Here is a 25049-nt window from a genome sequence, read left to right on the forward strand (position 1 = left end):
TAATTCCTTAAATACAACTTACTTATAAGCGTATTAGTATTTGAGCACATTCAACAACACCGTGATCATTTTGTTGACAATAGCCCTGATATGACATTTTCATGTCCTTACATCCCAAGTCTGCACACGCTGTTGAGCGTTTGGTATTTGGATCTTAGTAGATCAGGCCCACAGTGTGTTCAATGACACAATACGATTATATTTATATTGTCTTTCCAAATAGACAAACTCTAAACATTCATTCACATTTCAGACATATTTGCACATTGTGAATAATCAATTAATTTGTTAACTGATTAATTGTATTAAAAGTTTTAGGTTTTGACAACCCTAATTATGCACAAGACCCAAAAGCAGTGAAGTTGTGAGGTTGTGTAAATAAAAAGAGAATACAACAAATCCTTTTCAACTTATATTCAATTGAATAGACTGCAAAGACAAGATATTTCATGTTCACACTGAGAAACTTTCTTATTTCTTGCAAATAATAATTAAAGGCCTACTGAAATGACATTTTTTTATTTAAACGGGGATAGCAGATCTATTCTATGTGTCATACTTGATAATTTCGCGATATTGCCATATTTTTGCTGAAAGGATTTAGTAGAGAACAACGACGATAAAGATCGCAACTTTTGGTATCTGACAAAAAAAAGCCTTGCCCCTACCGGAAGTAGCGTGACGTAGTCAGTTGAACATTTCCGCAAAGTTCCCTATTGTTTACAGTGATGGCGGCCAGAAGTGAGAGAGATTCGGACCGAGAAAGCGACGATTTCCCCATTCATTTGAGTGAGGATGAAAGATTTGTGGATGAGTAAAGTGCAAGTGAAGGACTAGTGGGGAGTGGAAGCGATTCAGATAGGGAAGATGCTGTGAGAGGCGGGTGGGACCTGATATTCAGCTGGGAATGACTACAACAGTAAATAAACACAAGACATATATATACTCTATTAGCCACAACACAACCAGGCTTATATTTAATATGCCACAAATTAATCCTGCATAAAAACAGGTGTTTGTTATGCTAGCTCCTAGCTCCTAGCTACTAGCTCCCGTCCATATAAGCCGCCAATACAATTCAAACACCTGCACAACACACTCACTCACTCAGCCCAAAGGACCATTCACCTAACCCAAGGTTCATAAAGCTTATATATTTACCCAAAGTTACGTACGTGACACGCACGTACGGGCAAGCGATCAAATGTTTGGAAGCGCAGCTGTGTACTCACGGTACCGCGTCTGCGTCTGTGTATCCAAATCAAAGTAATCCTGGTAAGAGTCTGTGTTGTCCCAGTTCTCTACAGGCGTCTGTGTATCGAAGTCAAAGTCCTCCTGGTTAGAGTCTCTGTTGTCCGAGTTCTTCGATCTTGACTGCATCTTTCGGGAATGTAAACAATGAAACGCCGGCTGTGTTGTGTTGCTGACTTCCCTCGCAAAATACTCCGCTTCGCACCGACAACTTTCTTCTTTGCTTGCTCAGCTTCTTTCTCCATAATGCAATGAACAAATTGCAACAGATTCACCAACACAGATGTCCAGAATACTGTGGAATAATGAGATGAAAACAGAGCTATTTCGTATTGGCTTCAATGGGGAAGCCATACCTCTGTTAAACTGGCTACGTCACACGCATACGTCATCATACCGAGACGTTTTCAAGCGGAAGTGTGGCGGGAAATGTAAAATGTCACTTTATAAGTTAACCCGGCCGTATTGGCATGTGTTGCAATATTAAGATTTCATCATTGATATATAAACTATCAGACTGCGTGGTCGCTAGTAGTGGCTTTCAGTAGGCCTTTAACTCAGAAATGAATGGCAGCAACACATTGCAAAAAAGGCATTTTACCAGTGTGTTACATGGCCTTTCCTTTTAACAACACTCAGTAAAGGTTTGGGAACTGAGGAGACACATTTTTGAAGTGGAATTCTTTCGCATTCTTGCTTGACGTACAGCTGAAAACTGGCTCCTGAAGCCACTTTTCATTTCTTGGGTTTATTGCTCTCCATGACCAACAATAACCCGCGGGTGTCCTAATACCGGAAATGCAGTATTTGTGATCGATAAAACTTTCGGCGAATCGCAATTTAAGAAACTGTACCGGAAAGTGCAATGCTTTGAAGTCGACCAATAATTAATAATAATTTAACCCGGCAAATATAAACAAAACAAAAGACTGGCGGAAAGCGATAATCGATAAAAAACAAACTGGGCGGTCAAAAAATAAGAAAAAATTTGTGTCCAGGGCACGCACGAACTTCCGGAAATTCCTTTCTGATTTCAATGCATAAAAAGACACAAAATGTGCATTAACGCCAACACTGTCCAAAACCTGTATGTACCTTGTCAGCATTAATGCTGCCTTCACAGAACTTCTCTGAACCTTTTGATGATATTACGGAGCGTAGATGGTGAAATCCCTAAATTCCTTGTTGAGAAATGTTGTTGTTCAACAATTTGCTCAGGCATTTGTTGACAAAGTGGTGACCCTCGCCCCGTCCTTGTTTGTGAATGACTGGAAGCTGCTTTTATACCCAATCATGGCACCCACCTGTTCACCTGTGGGATGTTCCAAATAAGTCTTTGATGAGCATTCCTCAACTTTATCACTCTTTTTTGCCACTTGTGCCAGCTTTTTTGAAACATGTTGCAGGCAATCAAATTTGCTAAAAATTAACTTTTCCAGTTCAAACTTTAAATATCTTGTCTTTGCAGTCTATTCAATTGAATATAAGTTGAAAAAGATTTATTGTATTCTCTTTTTATTTACCATTTACACAACCTGACAACTTCACTGCTTTTGGGCTTTGTATAATAGGCAAACATTTTAATGATAAGATTATGCATTGTATTACCTGTTGGATTACACTGGTTGAGCAACTTAATCTCTCAGTATTTTCTTTTGGAATGTAGGCAGAAGAAATGTTCTTGTGCATTCCGAGGAAGATGCTGATGACAGTGGAATCGGCACATAATTCTATTCTGGGTAAGGACTCTGTATTCCTTTAATAAAATATTTTTGTCAATGGTGTAATAGTTGAAACAGCTTTGTATTATCCAGTCACATTATTAACTGATCAATATATCGATAGATTGATTTTAGGGCTGCAACTAACGATTAATTTGATAATCGATTAATCTGTCGATTATTTATACTATACTATTTTTATAATCGATTTTAATCTATTTAATCGATTAGTTGTTGCAGCCCTAAATGATTTATATTCCTAAATTGATATCAATCTGTGCTTGGCAACTTTTCCGGAAGATAGGTGTCAATCCAACATCCTTTTAAAAGGCAATATATTGATTTTATGGATACCAGAAAAATGCAAACATTGGATTTAAAAATGGCAGACTTTATATGAAGTTTAGCATTTTGAATGATAAGGACGTGAAATCTGCAAACGCCACAAGACAATATCATTAATTACAACACACAAACTTTCAGCTACAGCACTATTGCAGAAGCCACCACAAATAAAAACAACACAATAATATAAAGCCACAACTTAACTTTAAGCCACAAAGGACGAGACGGACAAAATGTATATGAATATTTATGACTGAAAAAGTGGTCACACTTCACCTAGTTTTCCAACTTCGTTTATCAAACCCTCTGCCATTTGGTTCGTCTGTCACCGAAACTTGTCCGCTGTCACTTCCATCACGTCTTTATGATGATCCGTGTTTATTAAAATGAGAGTAGTAGCAGATCAAACCACTGCTAATTTAATCTGGGGGAAAAATGCCTGCACTTAATTTCTCTCCTTACTGCTCATTCAACCTGAAGATATGTTTATTTTTTATATTGATATTGTATTACTTTCATGTTGAAAAACAGCAGCAAGAGTAGCAGGTGAATAAATCTATTGTTAACATGTTGGTTACTGTACTTTTATTGAAAATTGAAAAGTGTTTCCTCCTGTTTCAACCTAAAGTGTTGGTTTCACTTTATTGAAATAAGATGTGAATGCATTGGCCATTGCTAGTTGTTTACTTGCCTGTTTGTATCCATAACTCATTTATATGTAATTCCCTTACAAGAAATAACAGGACTAAAGGAAACTTCACTTGCAGTGTACAGTATCCATATTTATTCCGAAGTCACACTCATTTTTGCTAAGAAGTTACTGAATTGATTTAAACTCACTGAATCATTTCAGATCGTATCGCTCTAAAAAACATGGTCCCTGAATCGTATCGGCAACCACAAATCTTGTCACAACAAATCGTTACATCCCAAATTACAGTAATATACTACTTTTGAAGACCGCTCACAGGGACAATCAGAGTAGGCGGGTAAGGCAGAGCCTCACTTGTCATGAAAAATTAAAAAAACGGAATAATACATATTTATATTAGTCCATTAAATTGTGTCATAATTTTATTTTTTCTATAATTACAATTTTGTTTCGATTTACTTGAGTAAAAATCCCCAAATTTCCACACAAAGCTAACACGGGTCTTGTGCCGCCCCTCATTATTGCCTGTCTGTCTGGAAGTTGAAGAGGCTGGGGGGCGTGGCTTACTGGCTGGTCATCACCATGTCGCCAAAATGTTTGCAGAGAAGAAGAATGTACAGCCTGTTAAATGTTTTTAATGTGGAATCATTGTTTAGATTTTGGGACCATAAATAAAGCTGTAGGCGCTGTATTAGAGTGCCTCTCTGCCAAACCTTTCCATGCACCAAATTGGTCAGATTTCTCAAATAATTTGGCTTCAAATAAAGTTTCTACAACACATGGAAGCACCTTAATCTGATTGTGATTCTTTTTTTTTTTTTGAAATGGAATCAACACACCTAGATTTTGCGATGGGAAACTAGTTGTGGTTATACTTGTATAGCGCTTTTCTACCTTCAAGGTACTCAAAGCGCTTTGACACTATTTCCACATTCACACACTGATGGCTGTCATGCAAGGCCCTAACCAAGACCCATCAGGAGCAAGGGTGAAGTGAGTGAATTATATTTATATAGCGCTTTTCTCTAGTGACTCAAAGCGCTTTTACATAGTGAAAGCCAACATGTAAGTTCCATTTAAAGCAGTGTGGGTGGCACTGGGAGCAGGTGGGTCAAGTGTCTTGCCCAAGGACACAACAGACGTGACGAGGATGTATTCTCTTTTTATTTACCACTTACACAACGTCACAACTTCACTGCTTTTGCCTTTTGTACAATTTCAGAAGAGTTATTTGTGTTTCAACACATCCGTACAGTTTCTCTCCACTTTTCTCTGCAAAAGCTTCTGATTGGCTCTGCTTCTTACCCGTGTGTGTTTTGCCTAACCAATTAAATGGCACCGTGGGCGGCACAATGCTAGAGACAAACAGGCGCGGCTCCATTTGAAATAACCAGTTTTAAATGGGCCTGTTGGATTAAAAAAAGGCTGATTGATAATTGTTTCATTGGACTTAATAGTAATGGCAATAATAGAGGTAAATATTACTATTTTGATCAATGTTAATACTGCTGAGCCAAACTCAAAGAAGGTGTATTAGAATGTGAATTTTCCACCATCCAATTAATCAATATGCTCATTATTGTCTTTACCATACCATACCATACCAACTTTATTTATAAAGCCCTTTAAAAACAACCACAGTTGAAAGACAAAGGGCTGTACACCACAAAGAAATAAAGGCAAAGGACAGACTAAAAAATAAAATTTAAAACAGAAGTAAAATACACATTAAAAAGCAAATACAAAATTACCCTAAGAACAATTTTGTTAGATAAAAAGCAGTTAAAAAAGTTAAAAGTTAAAAACAGTTTAAAGTCTCATGCTGGGTTAAAAGCCAGTGAATAAAAATGGGTTTTAAGAAGGGTCTTAAAAATAGCCAAAGAAGGGGCCTGTCTGACATGAAGTGGAAGATCATTCCAGAGTTTGGGGCCCGCAACAGAGAAGGCTCTGTCCCCCCTGAGCTTACGCTTGGATTTGGGTACCTCCAGGATCAGCTGATCAGCTGACCTGAGGGACCGGGTGCGGGCATAGAGGTGGAGCAGCTCAGAGAGGTAAGGTGGGGCAAGACCATGTAAGGATTTAAAAACAAGTAAGATCATTTTAAAATGGACTCTAAAAGACACAGGCAGCCAGTGGAGGGAGGCTAAAACAGGAGTAATGAAGCCACTATCAAAGCAGCACTGAGAAAATGATGAATAATGAAACTTCTGCTTTTCAGGACCATTGCTCCGCCAGGATCGTATTCTTAAGGCCATGGGCAATGTTTCCCTGGCCCTCCACCTGCTTTGCGAGCGGGCCGACTCTGCATCGTTTTGGCTGCCATACATCCGAAGTCTTCCTCAGGATTACAGCACCCCACTGTATTACCAGCAAGATGAGGTGCGCCTGCTCCTTGGCACGCAGGCTATTCAGGATGTCCTGAGTCAGTTTAGAATTACAGCCCGTCAGTACGCCTACTTCTACAGACTTTTTCAGGTAAGAAAATGCATTCAACACATTTGAATGAATTACCGTATTTTCCGGACCATAGGGCACACCGGATCATAAGGCGGACTGCCGATGAGCAGGTCTATTCAGGTCTATTTTCATACAAAAGGCGCACCGGAGTATAAGGCGCATTAAAGGAGTCATATTATTATGATTATTTTCTAAAAGACTTCCTCGTGGTCTACATAACATGTAATGCTGGTTATTTACTCAAAATGTTGCATAGATGATGTTTTACACATCATCTTCAACTCACTTTCTGACAGTCTCTTCAGGATGCGCCTTATTTACGTGCCTCCACTTGGACAGCGTCATCTTTGTTGTAGCGGTGTAGCGTGCAAGGACGGGAGTGGAAGAAGTGTCAAAAGATGGCGCTAACTGTTTTAATGACATTCACACTTTACTTCAATCAATAATGGAGCAGCATCTCCTCATCCGTGGCTCACTAGTGCAACGACAACACCCGTGACCGGAACTCTCTAATAAGTAAAGTTCCTTGGGTGAATAATGTAAAGTCACTACACCGGTATGTTTTAGTGCTTTCATGGAGAGTTTACTGACAGATATAAGTAAGCACTTGACACTACTTTATATTAGAAATGGCAACAGTGGAGGATGAATGTCACATAACAAGAAGATAGAGAAAAAAAAGATTATCAACTACGGTGTCGACACGGACTACAAAGGCGGACTCACGCAAATTTCAGGACTTATTCAGATCCCAAATACAAATCAGCAGGTACCAGAAGGTAAGAAAAGTTGGTTTTGCATAATATTGCGAAACAAAACGCCAGATAATGTCTGCTATTGGGTGCCATTTTGTGGTCCTTATACACACACCATAATACTACTTGTATGTTGAAGCACAATTCATCTGTCTACAGTAGCCGTAATGCTCCCACAATCCATCAAGTGGTGTGGCTTCACAGCTTACCGAATTCGTACTAAAACATTTTGACAGATTTTTCAGCCCAGGTTGTGTGAGCGCTGCTCTGCCACCCTCTCTTGCGTGGAGAGGTTATCAGGTGACCACAGATGAAGCGCTAGCTTTTCAAAGTCGGGACCCAGGGTGGACCACTCATCTGTGTATCAGTTGATGACATCTCTGTGCTGCTTACCTGTCTCACTCAAGATGATCTCCTGCTGGCCCCACTATGGACTGGACTCTCACTATTATGTTAGATCCACTATGGACTGGACTCTCACACTATTATGTTAGATCCACTATGGACTGGACTCTCACACTATTATGTTAGATCCACTATGGACTGGACTCTCACTATTATGTTAGATCCACTATGGACTGGACTCTCACACTATTAACTAGATCCACTATGGACTGGACTCTTACACTATTAACTAGATCCACTATGGACTGGACTCTCACACTATTAACTAGATCCACAATGGACTGGACTCTTACACTATTATGTTAGATCCACTATGGACTGGACTCTCACACTATTATGTTAGATCCACTATGGACTGGACTCTCACTATTATGCTAGATCCACTATGGACTGGACTCTCACACTATTAACTAGATCCACTATGGACTGGACTCTTACACTATTAACTAGATCCACTATGGACTGGACTCTCACACTATTAACTAGATCCACAATGGACTGGACTCTTACACTATTATGTTAGATCCACTATGGACTGGACTCTCACACTATTAACTAGATCCACAATGGACTGGACTCTTACACTATTAACTAGATCCACTATGGACTGGACTGTCACACTATTAACTAGATCCACTATGGACTGGACTCTTACACTATTAACTAGATGCACTATTGACTAGACTCTCACACTATTAACTAGATCCACTCGACGTCCATTGCACCAGTCTCCCAGGGGGGCGGGGGGTCCCCACATCTGCGGTCCCCTCCAAGGTTTCTCATTGTCATCCCATTGGGTTGAGTTTTTCCTTGCCCTGATGTGGGATCTGAGCCCAGGATGTCGTTGTTGCTTGTGCAGCCCTTTGAGACACTCGTGATTTAGGGATATATAAATAAACTTTGATTGATTGATTGATTTTCAATGGAACATTTAAAGTTTTGGTGTTTACTGGCCTCATCTTGCAGTCTACATGTATCTCTTATGTGTGACTGCCATCTTCACAATCATCATTATACCATGTACAAAATAAAATAGCTTTGAGGTCGGTAAGCACAGCCAGAATTATTCCGTACATTAGGCACATGGTTTATAAGGCGCACTGTCGATTTTTAAGAAAATGGAAGGATTTTAAGTGCGCCTTATAGTCCGAAAAATACGGTAGTATGTTCTTCTTTCCTGTTACATCCAGCATGACAGCGGGGAAATGCTTTTTACCAAGACACTGCATTTTCTTCATAATACTGCATGCTGTAGAATGAACTTTTGAAAGTGTAAACCTAGACCACATAACTCATTATTCTACAGCGTTCATTGATGTCAATAACAAACACAAAAGCTCAGATGTACCAATCAGACAGGCGTGTGGAGGACATGGCCTAACCACCGCTTGTTGCCATTATTGACAGACTCATCCTGCTGCCAGTGGTCTGCCTTTGAAGGACAGCTTCACATTTGATGACTACAGGTTAGTTTGGATCTTTGTTGGGAAATAAAGTAACATGTCAAATAGTTTTTTGTTGCCAGTTTCAGTGATGCTTTGTAATTAATTCAGTTCCAAATGTGGCGGACAGAAGTATAAACAGTATACTGTTGCATTCGAAATTATTCAACCTTCATCTTAAATGATATACTCAACACTTTTGTTTTTTATCCCATCTTTCATGAGCGTAAAAGAAAGATCTCAAACTTTTTCTATGTACACAACAGGCTCATTTTGCTCAAATGTGTCATAATAATGTGTGTGAGCAGGTTTAAAGACATTATAGCTGCCAACTTCCTTTACTGACCTTCCCACTGAATTAAACATCTCCCAGGCGCTGTTGTGAGGATATAAAATACACGAGTTTGTCAATCAAATTGTGAAATAATACATGAGTATCATGCGAATGTGTTATATTTAGCTTACGATTGAAGTGGCACTGCTTAAGCCAGAGCTTCTTCAGGCATGTCACGACAAACTACGCACTTAGTTTCAACAGACTTTGAAATATAGTCCATCATCAAGGCACAAATGGTCACAGAGATCATGCAGCCTGTGATGATCTCAACCTCTACTCTGAGCCACCGTGATGTTATTCACCCTGATGTTGAACTGCTTGTGATAGTCCGTGAGGAGTTCCCCAAGTTGCTTGTCTAGAGTTGTTTTGACCAGTTTGTGTGTGAGGGAGCTGAGACAGTGAACTAGCATGCCTCCTTTGTTCTCCAGACATCTTTAATGATCTTATTGATAGTTCATTCAGACTGGCATTATGGTGCTTTAGTCTGGAGGTTTCCAGGTGTCTCAAATTAAAGCGATCAGAATAGATTTGCTAGCTTTTTGGAAGTCTCTTATTTAATTTTATTACATGGGGCCTATCAGCACCTCCAAGTCCGAGTCCATGGTTCTCGCCCGGAAAAGAGTGGAGTGCCAGGGAAGAGATCTTGCCCTAAATGGAAGAGTTCAAGTACCTGAAAGTCTTGTTCACAAGTGAGGGAAGAGTGAATTGTGAGATCGACAGGTGGCGTCTTCGGTAATGCGGACGCTGTATCGATCCGTTGTGGTGAAGAAGGAGCTGAGCCGGAAGGCAAATCTCTCAATTTACCGGTCGATCTACGTTCCCATCCTCACCTATGGTCATGAGCTTTGGGTTATGACCGAAAGGACAAGATCACGGGTACAAGCGGCCCAAATGAGTTTCCTCCGCCGGGTGGTGGGTCTCTCCCTTAGAGATAGGGTGAGAAGCTCTGTCATTCGGGAGGAGTTCAAAGTAAAGCCGCTGCTCCTCCACATGGAGAGGAGCCAGATGAGGTGGTTCGGGCATCTGGTCAGGATGCCACCCGTACGCCTCCCTAGGGAGGTGTTTAGGGCACATCCGACTGGTAGGAGGCCACGTTGGGAAGACCCAGGACACGTTGGGAAGACTATGTCTCCCGGCTGGCCTGGGAACGCCTCGGGATCCCCCGGGAGGAGCTGGACCAAGTGGCTGGGGAGAGGGAAGTCTGGGCTTCCCTGCTTAGGCTGCTGCCCCCGTGCCCCGACCTCGGATAAGCAGAAGAAGATGGATGGATGTCTTTGCTCCATTTGTAACAATGTGAGGGCGGAGACATTATGTCAAGGGAGGGCTTTTCGCCACCCTGGATCAAGTGCACGAGCAAATACACACACACACACAAACTGAAGAACTGCGGTCCATAAAGTGTATTGTCCTGTACGGTGTATTGTTGCATTCCTAGTGGGTATGAAAAAGCAATATCATTTTAAATTAATTCCTTTCCTTTTTTCCGTTTTTCAAATATTTGTATAATGTGTTTTCTTGTTGTTATGCCAGGTGGTGTAATACATCTGCTAAGCATTGTTTGCAGTGTATAAACAATAACAGGGATTTGTTTACAGGTGGGCTGTGTCTTCTGTCATGACCCGTCAGAACCAGATCCCCACTAAGGATGGCAGCCAGATCACACAGGCCCTCATTCCTCTTTGGGACATGTGCAACCACATACATGGACTGGTAGGGGCTTTTCAAACTCACTTGTACATACCAAGGCCTGGATAATCACATGGTAACATTGTTTAGCCAAATAGTTTTGATTTACATTATTTTGAAATTTAAAGAGGAATGAAATAGGCATTTTACCCATAAAACTATTAAAATTATCGTATTCATAGTACCGTATTTTCCGGAGCATAGGGCGCAACGGATTATAAGGCACACTGCTGATGAATGGTCTATTTTTTATCTTTTTTCATATATAAGGCTCACCGGATTATAAGGCGCATTAAAGGAGTCATATTATTATGATTATTTTCTAAATGTAAAAGACTTCCTTGTGGTCTACATAACATGTAATGCTGGTTCTTTGCTCAAAATGTTGCATAGATGATGTTTTACACATCATCTTCAACTCACTTTCTGACAGTCTCTTCAGGATGCGTCTTATTTACGTGCCTCCACTTGGACAGCGTCATCTTTGTCGTAGCGGTGTAGCGTGCAAGGACGGGAGTGGAAGAAGTGTCAAAAGATGGAGCTAACTGTTTTAATGACATTCACACTTTACTTCAATCAATAACGGAGCAGCATATCCTCATCCGTGGCTCACTAGTGCAACAACAACACCCCAAATGTGTCCCGTGAAAAACCGTCCGACCGGAACCCTCTAATAAGTAAAGTTCCTTGGGTGAATAATGTAAAGTCACTATACCGGTATGTTTTAGTGCTTTCATGGTGAGTTTACTGACAGATATAAGTAAAAACTTTACACTACTTTATATTAGAAATGGCAACATTGGAGGATGAATGTCACATAACAAGAAGATAGAGAAAAAGAAGAAGATTATCAACTATGGTGTCGCCACGGACTACAAAGGCGGATTTAGGATTTATGCAGATCCCAAATACAGATCAGCAGGTACCAGAAGGTAAGAAAAGTTGGTTTTGCATAACGCCAGATAATGTCTTAGCTTATACACACAGCATAGTAATACTCCTATGTTGAAGCACAGTACAATCCATCAAGTGGTGTGGCTTCATAGCTTACCAAAGTCATACTAAAACATTTTCATAGATTTTTGAGCGCCTTGTGTAATGTTCTATATTTTCAATGGAACATATACAATGTTGGTGTTGTTTACTTGAGTCATATTGCCATCATATTGCAGTCTACAGGTATCTCTTATGTGTGACTGCCATCTACTTGTCACACTTATCATTACACCATGTACCAAATAAAATTACTTCGAGGTCGGTAAGCAAAACCAGAATGATTCCGTAAATTAGGCGCACCGGGTTATAAGGCGCACTGTCGAGTTTTGAGGGTAAAAAAGATTTTAAGTGCCCCTTATAGTCTGAAAAATACGGTATGTTTGTTTTTGTTTGTATGCATGTTTCTATGGCAGAGCAGGTGCTGGGTGTCCTATATCCACTGCCCGGGTCTCCCTGGGGGCAGAGAGGGGTTCTCTGGTGCCTGCTGTCTGGGGCGGGGTTTGCTCTGCATCGTGGGGGAAGTCCCCACCTTCCTCACATACTCAGTGACATACACTACACACATACGCGCATACACACTTGCACTCTCCTTTGTAAGGAGACAAGGCATCAGATTACCGTAAATCCTTTTATTTTTGTCAAAAATCGACAGTGCACCTTATAGCCCGCTGCACCTAATGTACGGTATGATTCTGGTTGTGCTTACTAACCTCAAAGCTATTTTATTTGGTCCATGGTGTAATAAGTGTGACCAGTAGATGGCAGTCACACATAAGAGATAAGTGTAGACTGCACTATGATGGCAGTAAACAATACCAAAACTTTAAATGTTCCATTGAAAATATAGAACATTGCACACGGCGCTCAAAAATCTGTCAAAATGTTTTTAGTTGGACTTTGGTTAGCTATGAAGCCACACCGCTTGATAAATTGTTGGCGCATTAAACATACAAGTATATAAAGGACCGCAAAATGGCACCTATTAGCAGGCATATTACCTGGCGCTTTGTTTCACAATATTATGCAAAACCAACTTTTCTTACCTTCTGGTACCTGCTGATCTATATTTGGGATCTGCATAAGTCCTGAAAATGTGCGCGGGTTTGCCATTGTAGTCCGTGCCAACGCTGTAGTCGATAATCTTCTTTTTTTTCTCTATCTTCTTATGTGACATTCATCCTCCACTGTTGCCATTTCTAATATAAAGTAGTGTAAAATTCTTACTAGGGATGTCCGATAATGGCTTTTTGCCGATATCCGATATTCCGATATTGTCCAACTCTTTAATTACCGATACCGATATCAACCGATGGAATTAACACATTATTATGCCTAATTTGGACAACCAGTTATGGTGAAGATAAGGTCCTTTTTTTAAAAATTTATAAAATAAGATAAATAAATTAAATACATTTTCTTGAATAAAAAAGAAAGTAAAACAATATAAAAACAGTTACATAGAAACTAGTAATTAATGAAAATGAGTAAAATGAAGTGTTAAAGGTTAGTACTATTAGTGGAGCAGCAGCACGCACAATCATGTGCGCTTACGGACTGTATCCCTTGCAGACTGTATTGATATACCGTGTTTCCCACACATTCATTTATTTGTGGCGGCCCGCCACGAAAGAATTACATCCGCCACAAATTTATTTTTATTTTTATTTTTTTTTATTTTTTTGTCCTGTCCAGCTTCTCAGGCAAATCATATAGTTGATGTAGATGCCCATATAGGCTGTTCAGATTTACTTTACAAAAGAGAATATTTATCATTTATCATTTAAGTGTAGGATACTTCTCTTGTTGCCTTATTTGTATTTGACCACTACTGTTTTCTGTTTATTTGTTACTGACTGTGGCAGGACACCTCTGCCTCTGTTTCACTTTATGTTGCTGGTAAATAATATGCTTGTAGTAGTAGGCTAAAGTTAAATTATTTAGTATGCACTAATTAAAGGGGCAGAGCTTTAAGAGACATTTTAGCTTTTATATTTTATAAGATATATTTTTTGTAAGAACCACAATTAATAAATATATTTCAGTGAATAACTTATTGTTCAAATCTGTATATAAATATGTTCATAAAGTGTTGTAATTATATTGTAAAATGGATGGATGGATGGACGTTTAAAACAAAACTGTTATTATTAATTAGTAAGTATATATTTTTTGAGCCTTTTTAGAGAAAATCATATTGTAGTAAATTATGCAAATTACTCGATGATGTCATGGTGACCACGCCCATAGCCACGCCCTACCACCACAGGTATCTTGGCAGTTTATGGGAAACACTGAATATATATTGATATATAATGTAGGAAGCAGAATATTAATAACAGAAAGAAGCAACCCTTTTGTGTGAGTGAGTGTGAATGGGGGAGGGAGGTTTTTTGGCTTGGTGCACTAATTGTAAGTGTATCTTGTGGTTTTTATGTTGATTTAATAATTTTTTTTTTTTAAAAACGATACCGATAATAAAAAAAAACGATACCGATATTTTCCGATATTACATTTAAAAGCATTTATCGGCCGATAATATCGGCAGGCCGATATTATCGAACATCTCTAGTTCTTACTTATATCTGTCAGTAGACTAGCTATCCAAGCACTAAAAACTGTAGTGGGTTTACATAATGCACTCACGGAACTTCAGTTATTAGAGAGTTCCGGTCGGACAGTTTTTCCCGGGACACATTTCCTGTGTTGTTGTTTCCGGATGAGGAGATGCTGCTCCGTTGTTGATTGAAGTAAAGTGTGAATGTCATTAAAACAGTTAGCTCCATCTTTTGACACTTCTTCCACTCCCGTCCTTGCACGCTACACCGCTACGACAAAGATGACGCTGTCCAAGTGGAGGCACGAAAATAAGACGCATCCTGAAGAGACTGTCAGAAAGTGAGTTGAAGATGATGTGTATAACATCATCTATGCAACATTTTGAGCAAAGAACCACCATTACATGTTATGTAGACCACAAGGAAGTCTTTTACATTTAGAAAATAATCATAATAACAATTTGACTCCTTTAATGCGCCTTATCCAGTGCGCATTTTGTACGAAAAAAGACCTGAATAGACCCGCTCATCGGCAGTGCGCTTTTTAATACGGTGCGCTCTATGGTCCGAAAAATACGGTAACAATATTATTTCCCCACACGGTTGGACAGCACAGGTTAAAAAAAAAGTCAAAGAAATGTCACTGTCTTGTTTTCATATTTGTCTTTTTTTTTTTAGAGTCTATAGCAATGTTCCCTCTAATTGTGCATGTGTGTGAGCAAACACAAAAACTCCCTGAGCCTTCAGTGGAGCACATGTGAGTGACATCAGACGTGCACACTGTGACCACACCTGCAGCACACCTGTCCCAAAGCTGACTAAATAAGTTACATTTCTTATTATTATAATCAAATGACAGCAGTCATTTCCATGAGATTATTCTCTAATAAGTGTTTTGGTCCACTTACAATGACAATAACACAAAATATAGTTTTTCATGAGCTGTGTACTAGAATTGTATGTCTGGGTGGGGATCCTGCTTTGGAAATAATGTGTACCCTTTCAGATATCGAATTTAGTTCCCATTAAAACATTCACATGTTGCACAATGAGATGTAAGCTTTGGATCATGTGTACATTCCTGTAACTTTCTGTTTGCAAAATATATATTTTTATTTGTATTTCTTTAATATTCTAACAGCATGTCATGATTAATATTTATCAATTAAGATTCTTAACAAATGACAGTAGAATAAGCACACATTTGACTGGTAAATCATTGTGTAACGACCTGGAATTACACAAAATGTGTGGTGTTGGAGTTGTCTGACTTTTTGTGTGACTGTAAACGCATCACTGGCTAAGTGCCTTATGTGCATGTGTTGGCGCACGTGAGAAAGAGCGAGCGGGTGCTGTTGATGTGACAAAGTTGGTTTTGGTTTGTACGGCAGAAAATGAGCAGTTATGCTAGATAAAAACTTTTTACCAATGTTTTGGTCATGTTTTTATGGCCGACAATAAAGAGTTTTGCATAATAAAGTGATCGATGGAATTCATGTCCTCTTTTAGCGTGAATGAGTCACCTTAGTCTGACAGAATGGCTCCATTAAGCCTATTTGGGTGATGTTTGGTGAGCCAAATGAAAAGATTCGGCATGCCGGAGGTGCCCCACCGGCCGCCAGTTGAGTAAGCCAGCCATACATCATCAGCGTGATTAGAATAAATGACACTGAAGTTGTGGTGGAAACACCAACCACACAGGGTCATGGGGACCTTTTATTTCCATGAATGTAACATTCCTGGTTTTTGATGGAAAAGGGGCTATTGGCAAACAAAAGTGTTGTAGTGTACGTCCAAGTTAGCTGTGGTTCTCTTATCAGACTTCTGATTGGTCAAATGTGCATGACAGCTATTACAGGTTCTCTGTTTATATGTGGAAAGAGATGTATTTGAACTCTGCTGGTACAAATACAAATCGGAGTGAGTAAAATGTGCGTTTTTGAAAATATTGATATTTTTGTGTGGACATTGCCTAATGTCTGGGGGAAAGAGTCCGTTTTGAGTGTTCCCTTAGAAGGTAACATACAGGCATATAGGGGAATATTGTTGAATGGGAAATTTAATATATATCATATTTGACAATGTATGCATTCTTTTAATTCCTGAAAGAGGAGAGAAAGCATAAAATAAACAATCTAAATGTATTTAACGTCTGATTATTTGCAGATAACCACTGGTTACAACTTGGAGGATGACCGTTGTGAATGTGTGGCACTGCAAGATTGTAAAGAGAGTGAACAGGTACGAAAAGGGCCTCTGCTCAAAGTTTTTTTATTTTTATATTAAGCAACAGTTTTACACATGCTTGTTGAAGACATAGTTCTGTCATCTACATATTTACTCAACAACATTATAAAGACAAGAGTTTTGCTTTCACTATTGGTTTTCATAGTATGAAGTAAGGTGTACGCTAACTGATCTTTAACTAATCTGCATTTCACTCAAGTCTCGTCGAAAATGGATATGACTTTGCATTCATTCACCTGGTACGGGAGAGGTCCAGAAGTTTATTTGGCTCAAAGACTACAATAACCTGGAATTGTAAGCCATCTGTGCAATAACAATGATGATGGTCTTCAAGCAGCATCTTCACATGACCTCAGTAATGGACTAACAAAACAAACATTTGAAATCTTTCACCTCAAAATGGTTACTCCATAAAATGTGCACAATTGATACTAAATGTATTATACCTCAAAAGTTGTTGTACACCTGTATGGTAAAATGATCAATGGGCATGACGTCATTTGGGACAGTAGCGGATATTTCCGGAACTTTGGGTACATTAACCTGCATGTGTTGTTTTTTTTTGAGTGTCAATCTTGCCAAAAGAACTGGTCTCGGCGTGCGTAGAGATGAACAAGAAGAATATGCAGCAGAAACATTCCTTCCTATGTACTTGATAATATGCAATCTTAAACCAGGCATTGATCAGACCCCTGAGGAATTTGCAATGTTGCAATTATGCCAATTCACCCAATGCCTACCAATTATGTGGGCCGTGTCTGATGCCCCGCACATTTTCGCCAATTGAATTTGTATCGGAGCAGCGCTTAAACTGTCTAATCAAAACTTTGTTTTTTGTAATAATGAAGCCAGGACAGAAGGGTGTAACAATAGATCAATTATCCATAGCTCAAACGGCACAATTGTTGTTAACTAGTAGCTTAGACCCACTTCCACAGAGCTAAGCCTTCTGAGTAATGTAGTATATAAACATTTAGCACACACACACACTTATTTTTTTATCTAGCGTATTTAACTTCTTTTTTTTTTTTTTTGCCATGAAAGGCATTTAAGAACAGATTGTCATTTGCAATGTGAACCTGACCAAGAAGCAGCATGTTGAAGTGTGATGATAATCGCTCATCATGTCCTATTTATAAACAAAAATCACTGCTGTGAATCACAATCAACAGTTCAAAAAGGTTCACAACGATAGCGGAGATATACAGCACCAACCCGGAAGCAATGGCCGAGACGCCATTAGCTCTTTAAATAGACCGGTTTGAAGTCTCGCGACAATTATTTTTTTATTTTCCTGAGGGAACTCTCCTGAAAGGAAGCAATAAAGTACTATCTAACTATCTATTAGCTCTGTAAAATAGACCAGTTTGAAGTCTCGCGACAAAGCCTAGTGGTTAGAGTGTCCGCCCTGAGATGGGTAGGTTGTGAGTTCAAACCCCGGCCGAGTCATACCTCAATCAATCAATCAATGTTTATTTATATAGCCCTAAATCACAAGTGTCTCAAAGGGCTGTACAAGCCACAACGACATCCTCGGTACAGAGCCCACATACGGGCAAGGAAAAACTCACCCCAGTGGGACGTCGGTGAATGACTATGAGAAACCTTGGAGAGGACCGCATATGTGGGTAACCCCCCCCCTCTAGGGGAGACCGAAAGCAACGGATGTCGAGTGGGTCTGACATAACATTGTGAAAGTCCAGTCCACAGTGGATCCAACACATCAGCGGGAGTCCAGTCCACAGCGGGGCCAACAGGAAACCATCCCGAGCGGAGACGGGTCAGCAGCGCAGAGATGTCCCCAACCGATGCACAGGCTAGTGGTCCACCCGGGGTCCCGGCTCTGGACAGCCAGCACTTCATCCATGGCCACCGGACCTATGCGACTCCCCCTCGCAAGGGACAGGGGAGAAGAGGAGAGAAGAAAAGAAACGGCAGATCAACTGGTCTAAAAAAGGGGGGGTCTATTTAAAGGCTAGATTATACAAATGAGTTTTAAGATGGGACTTAAATGCTTCTACTGAGGTAGCATCTCTAACTGTTACCGGGAGGGCATTCCAGAGTACTGGAGCCCGAATAGAAAACGCTCTATAGCCCGCAGACTTTTTTTTGGCTCTGGGAATCACTAATAAGCCGGAGTTCTTTGAACGCAGATTTCTTGTCGGGACATATGGTACAATACAATCGGCGAGATAGGCAGGAGCTAAACCGTGTAATATTTTATACGTAAGTAGTAAAACCTTAAAGTCGCATCTTAAGTGCACAGGAAGCCAGTGCAAGTGAGCCAGTATAGGTATATATGTATATATGTATATAAAGGTATATACAGTATAGGCGTAATATGATCAAACTTTCTTGTTTTTGTCAAAAGCCTTGCAGCCGCATTTTGTACCAACTGTAATCTTTTAATGCTAGACATAGGGAGGCCCGAAAATAATACGTTACAGTAATCGAGACGAGACGTAACGAACGCATGAATAATGATCTCAGCGTCGCTAGTGGACAAGATGGAACGAATTTTAGCGATATTACGGAGATGAAAGAAGGCCGTTTTAGTAACACTCTTAATGTGTGACTCAAACGAGAGAGTTGGGTCGAAGATAATACCCAGATTCTTTACCGAGTCTCCTTGTTTAATTGTTTGGTTGTCAAATGTTAAGGTGGTATTATTAAATAGATGTTGGTGTCTAGCAGGACCGATAATCAGCATTTCCGTTTTCTTAGCGTTGAGTTGCAAAAAGTTAGCGGACATCCATTGTTTAATTTCATTAAGACACGCCTCCAGCTGACTACAGTCCGGCGTGTTGGTCAGCTTTAGGGGCATGTAGAGTTGAGTGTCATCAGCATAACAGTGAAAGCTAACACCGTACTTGCGTATGATGTCACCCAGCGGCAGCATGTAAATACTAAAGAGTGCAGGGCCAAGAACCGAACCCTGGGGAACTCCGCACGTTACCTTGACATAGTCCGAGGTCACATTGTTATGGGAGACGCACTGCATCCTGTCAGTAAGATAAGAGTTAAACCAAGACAAGGCTAAGTCTGACATACCAATACGTGTTTTGATACGCTCTAATAAAATATTATGATCGACGGTATCGAAAGCGGCGCTAAGATCAAGAAGCAGCAACATAGATGACGCATCAGAATCCATCGTTAGCAATAGATCATTAGTCATTTTTGCGAGGGCTGTCTCCGTAGAGTGATTTGCCCTGAAACCGGATTGAAAAGGTTCACAGAGATTGTTAGTCACTAAGTGTTCATTTAGCTGCTGTGCAACAGTTTTTTCGAGAATTTTGGAAATAAACGGAAGGTGGGAGACCGGTCGGTAGTTTACCATGAGGTCAGGATCGAGGTTAGGTCTTTTGAGCAGAGGATGAATAACCGCTTTTTTGAATGCTAGGGGAACAGTGCCGGAGGAAAGTGATAAGTTTATAATATTTAACACTGATGGACCTAATAATACAAACAGTTCCTTGATAAGTTTCCCAGGAAGTGGGTCAAGTAAACATGTTGTTTGTTTTATCCCACTTACACGCTGTAATAATTCCTCTAATGTTATTTCATCAAAAATAGAGAGACTATTTTGGAGGGCAGTGTCCGTCGTATATACAGTCGTATTTGTGTTAATAGAGCCCAGTTGTAGCTGGGATGCGTTGTCTTTAATCTCCTTTCTAATGAGTTCAATTTTCTTATTAAAGAAATTCATAAAATCATCTGCTGAGTGGGTGGAGCTACTGGGAGGAGTCCCTTGTTGGGTTAGCGATGCTACTGTACTAAACAGAAATTTAGGATCGTTTTTGTTGAGGCGGATGAGATTTGAGTAGTATTTAGCTTTAGCTAAGGTAAGCATGCGTTTATAAGTTATTAAACTATCACTCCATGCTTGATGGAAAACCTCAAGTTTAGTCGCGCGCCATTTGCGTTCCAGTTTTCTACATGATAATTTATGAGCTCTAATTTCTTCTGTAAACCATGGGGTGCGCCTTTTAGGGGCCCTTTTTTGCTTTAGCGGTGCTATACTATCAATAATTTCGCGCAAGGCATCGTCAAAGTTGTTAGTGAGTTTATCAATAGAGCCGACATAATTTGGGAATGGTGCTATTACCGAAGGCAGTAGGTCAGCAAGAGTCATCGTTGTGACAGCATTAATGTTGCGGCCGCTATAGCAGTTATTATTATTATTAGCTTGTTGACAAAGAGTCAAAACTTCAAATTTTATAAGGTAATGATCGGACATTACTTTAGTATATGGAAGTATCATAACTTTGGAGGTGGTGACACCCCTGACAAGCACTAGATCTATTGTATTACCGTTGCGATGCGTGGGTTCATGTATTATTTGTGTAAGACCACAGCTATCAATTATGGTTTGGAGCGCCACGCACTGAGGGTCCGATGGGGTATTCATATGGATATTAAAGTCCCCCATTATGATTATATTGTCGGCGTGCGTCACTAGATCAGCAACGAACTCTGAGAATTCACTGATAAAGTCCGAATAGGGCCCAGGGGGGCGGTAGATAACAGCCAGGTCGAGAGGTAGCGGTGTGACGGACCTCATAGTAAGCACCTCAAACGATTTATATTTATTATTTAGGTTAGGGGTAAGGTTGAAATTTTCATTGTATATTAGTGCGACACCCCCTCCCCTACCATACCAAAGACTATAAAAATGGGAGCCATTACCTCCCTGCTTGGCACTCAACATCAAGGCTTGGAATTGGGGGTTAAATCACCAAAAATGATTCCCGGGCGCGGCACCACTGCTGCCCACTGCTCCACTCACCTCCCAGGGGGTGATCAAGGGGATGGGTCAAATGCAGAGGACAAATTTCACCACACCTAGTGTGTGTGTGACAATCATTGGTACTTTAACTTTAACTTTAACTTTAACATTAATCAGCTCTCTAACATAGACCGGTTTGAAGTCTCGCGACAATTGGCTCTCTAACATAGACCGGTTTGAAGTCTTGCGACAATTAGCTCTCTAACATAGACCGGTTTGAAGTCTCGCGACAATTGGCTCTCTAACATAGACCGGTTTGAAGTCTCAGGACAATTAGCTCTCTTATATAGACCGGTTTGAAGTCTCGCGACAATTAGCTCTCTAAAATAGACCAGTTTGAAGTCTCGTGACAATTAGCTCTCTAACATAGACCAGTTATAAGTCTCGGGACAGTTAGCTCTCTAATATAAACCGGTTTGAAGTCTCGGGACAATTAGCTCTCTAAAATAGACCGGTTTGAAGTCTCGCGACAATTAGCTCTCTAATATAGACCGGTTTGAAGTCTCGGGACAATTAGCTCTCTAAAATAGACCGGTTTGAAGTCTCGGGACAATTAGCTCTCTAATACAGACCGGTTTGAAGTCTCGGGACAATTAGCTCTCTAACATAGACCGGTTTGAAGTCTCGCGACAATTGGCTCTCTAACATAGACCGGTTTGAAGTCTTGCGACAATTAGCTCTCTAACATAGACCGGTTTGAAGTCTCGCGACAATTGGCTCTCTAACATAGACCGGTTTGAAGTCTTGCGACAATTAGCTCTCTAACATAGACCGGTTTGAAGTCTCGCGACAATTGGCTCTCTAAAATAGACCGGTTTGAAGTCTCAGGACAATTAGCTCTCTTATATAGACCGGTTTGAAGTCTCGCGACAATTAGCTCTCTAAAATAGACCAGTTTGAAGTCTCGTGACAATTAGCTCTCTAACATAGACCAGTTATAAGTCTCGGGACAGTTAGCTCTCTAATATAAACCGGTTTGAAGTCTCGGGACAATTAGCTCTCTAAAATAGACCGGTTTGAAGTCTCGCGACAATTAGCTCTCTAATATAGACCGGTTTGAAGTCTCGGGACAATTAGCTCTCTAAAATAGACCGGTTTGAAGTCTCGGGACAATTAGCTCTCTAATACAGACCGGTTTGAAGTCTCGGGACAATTAGCTCTCTAACATAGACCGGTTTGAAGTCTCGCGACAATTGGCTCTCTAACATAGACCGGTTTGAAGTCTTGCGACAATTAGCTCTCTAACATAGACCGGTTTGAAGTCTCGCGACAATTGGCTCTCTAACATAGACCGGTTTGAAGTCTTGCGACAATTAGCTCTCTAACATAGACCGGTTTGAAGTCTCGCGACAATTGGCTCTCTAAAATAGACCGGTTTGAAGTCTCAGGACAATTAGCTCTCTTATATAGACCGGTTTGAAGTCTCGCGACAATTAGCTCTCTAAAATAGACCAGTTTGAAGTCTCGTGACAATTAGCTCTCTAGCATAGACCAGTTATAAGTCTCGGGACAGTTAGCTCTCTAATATAAACCGGTTTGAAGTCTCGGGACAATTAGCTCTCTAAAATAGACCGGTTTGAAGTCTCGCGACAATTAGCTCTCTAATATAGACCGGTTTGAAGTCTTGCGACAATTAGCTCTCTAATACAGACCGGTTTGAAGTCTCGCGACAATTGGCTCTCTAAAATAGACCGGTTTGAAGTCTCAGGACAATTAGCTCCCTTATATAGACCGGTTTGAAGTCTCGCGACAATTAGCTCTCTAAAATAGACCAGTTTGAAGTCTCGTGACAATTAGCTCTCTAACATAGACCAGTTATAAGTCTCGGGACAGTTAGCTCTCTAATATAAACCGGTTTGAAGTCTCGGGACAATTAGCTCTCTAAAATAGACCGGTTTGAAGTCTCGCGACAATTAGCTCTCTAAAATAGACCGGTTTGAAGTCTCGGGACAATTAGCTCTCTAATACAGACCGGTTTGAAGTCTCGGGACAATTAGCTCTCTAACATAGACCGGTTTGAAGTCTCGGGACAATTAGCTCTCTAATATAGACCGGTTTGAAGTTTTTGATTAATAGACAGTGATACAAGGTTACAAGGTTAGACAATCCAAAACCACAACAAGTTAAACTGTCCAGTATGTGCAGCTCTGCCTGTGTGCACACACACACGAAAGTCCCTTTAGTGCCCTCACAAATGATCTGAAATCCCTAATTTGAATAACCATATTGCTACAATAATAAATATTAAAACAATTCAAATCCATTTGACCTTGTCTGCACATGTGGAGCTGACTGGAGCAGGTCAGATTTGAGACAGAGGGGAGGGGAGGGGGAAGACAAGACCGTGTGTTCGCGTTTGTGTTTCCACGCTACTTTTTGAGACTCACATTGAGACTCATATAGTTAGCATCGTCTACAGTGGTGGTCAAAAGTGTACATCCACGTGTAAAGAACATCATGTCATGGCTGTCTTGACTTTACAATCAACTCTTATTTATTTGTGATGTAGTGATTGGAGCACATACTTGTTGCTCACAAAAAACATTCATGAAGTTTGCTTGTTTTATGAATTTATTATGTGTCTACTGAAAATGTGAGGGTCAAAAGTATACATACAGCAATGTTAATATTTGCTTACTTGGCAAGTTGACTTGCAATAAGGCACTTTTGGTAGCCATCCACAAGCTTCTGCTGGACCACTAAATTGCTGTAGTTCAGCTAAATGTGTTGCTTTTCTGACATAGACTTGTTTCTTTAGCAAAGCTAGGAATATTACTAAAGACTCCATTCACCTGGGAGACCACAGGTTCCAAATGTTACCCTCTGGCAGGTTGCTACTGATCCATCAGATGGCGTACATCCAGACTCAAGGACATTTTACGCACCTTGTGGAGTTGCACCACTGATGTTTGTAAAACAGACAATGACACTAAAGGGTTCTATTCAATATTGGATCTAACCATCCTAGTCTGAACCTTTGACAAGTTATTTTCCTTTGTTTGGATACAGTAGTGAAGTCTGATACTGGTGTTCTGTCCATGTAGATTTACATCTTTTATGGCACGAGATCCAATGCCGAATTTGTGGTCCATAACGGCTTCTTCTTCCAAGACAACGTCCATGACCGGGTGAAGATCAAGCTGGGCATCAGTAAAAGTGAGCGGCTCTACGCCATGAAAGCAGAGATGCTGGCACGTGCTGGTCTACCAGCGTAGGTGGAACTTCCTTTTGTCTCTTATTAAACTTATGTTCTACCCAGTTCTGATTCAGGTCCTGTCTAAGAATGTTCTACTACTGTCATGTTTACAATTACATTTCAGCTGACCCATACCTAGAACTCAGTGTTTATGTTCACTGACTACATGAAACAGCACGCTTTGGCCAAATCTAACTACCAAACAAAAAGTTAAT

General features: G+C 40.3%; 1 protein-coding gene across 1 annotated transcript in view; it reads left to right on the forward strand.

The window, feature by feature from the left end:
* setd3 (SET domain containing 3, actin histidine methyltransferase) overlaps positions 1–25049 on the forward strand; it is a 39559-nt gene that overhangs the window by 8143 nt on the left and 6367 nt on the right. The window contains exons 5-10 of the mRNA XM_062034924.1: positions 2918–2990; positions 6188–6444; positions 8994–9052; positions 10961–11075; positions 16769–16843; positions 24683–24849. Coding sequence (XP_061890908.1) covers positions 2918–2990; positions 6188–6444; positions 8994–9052; positions 10961–11075; positions 16769–16843; positions 24683–24849 — 746 coding nt within the window. The remainder of the gene's footprint in view (positions 1–2917; positions 2991–6187; positions 6445–8993; positions 9053–10960; positions 11076–16768; positions 16844–24682; positions 24850–25049) is intronic.

Source organism: Entelurus aequoreus, linkage group LG23 (assembly GCF_033978785.1).
Source record: "Entelurus aequoreus isolate RoL-2023_Sb linkage group LG23, RoL_Eaeq_v1.1, whole genome shotgun sequence".
NCBI lineage: Eukaryota > Metazoa > Chordata > Actinopteri > Syngnathiformes > Syngnathidae > Entelurus > Entelurus aequoreus.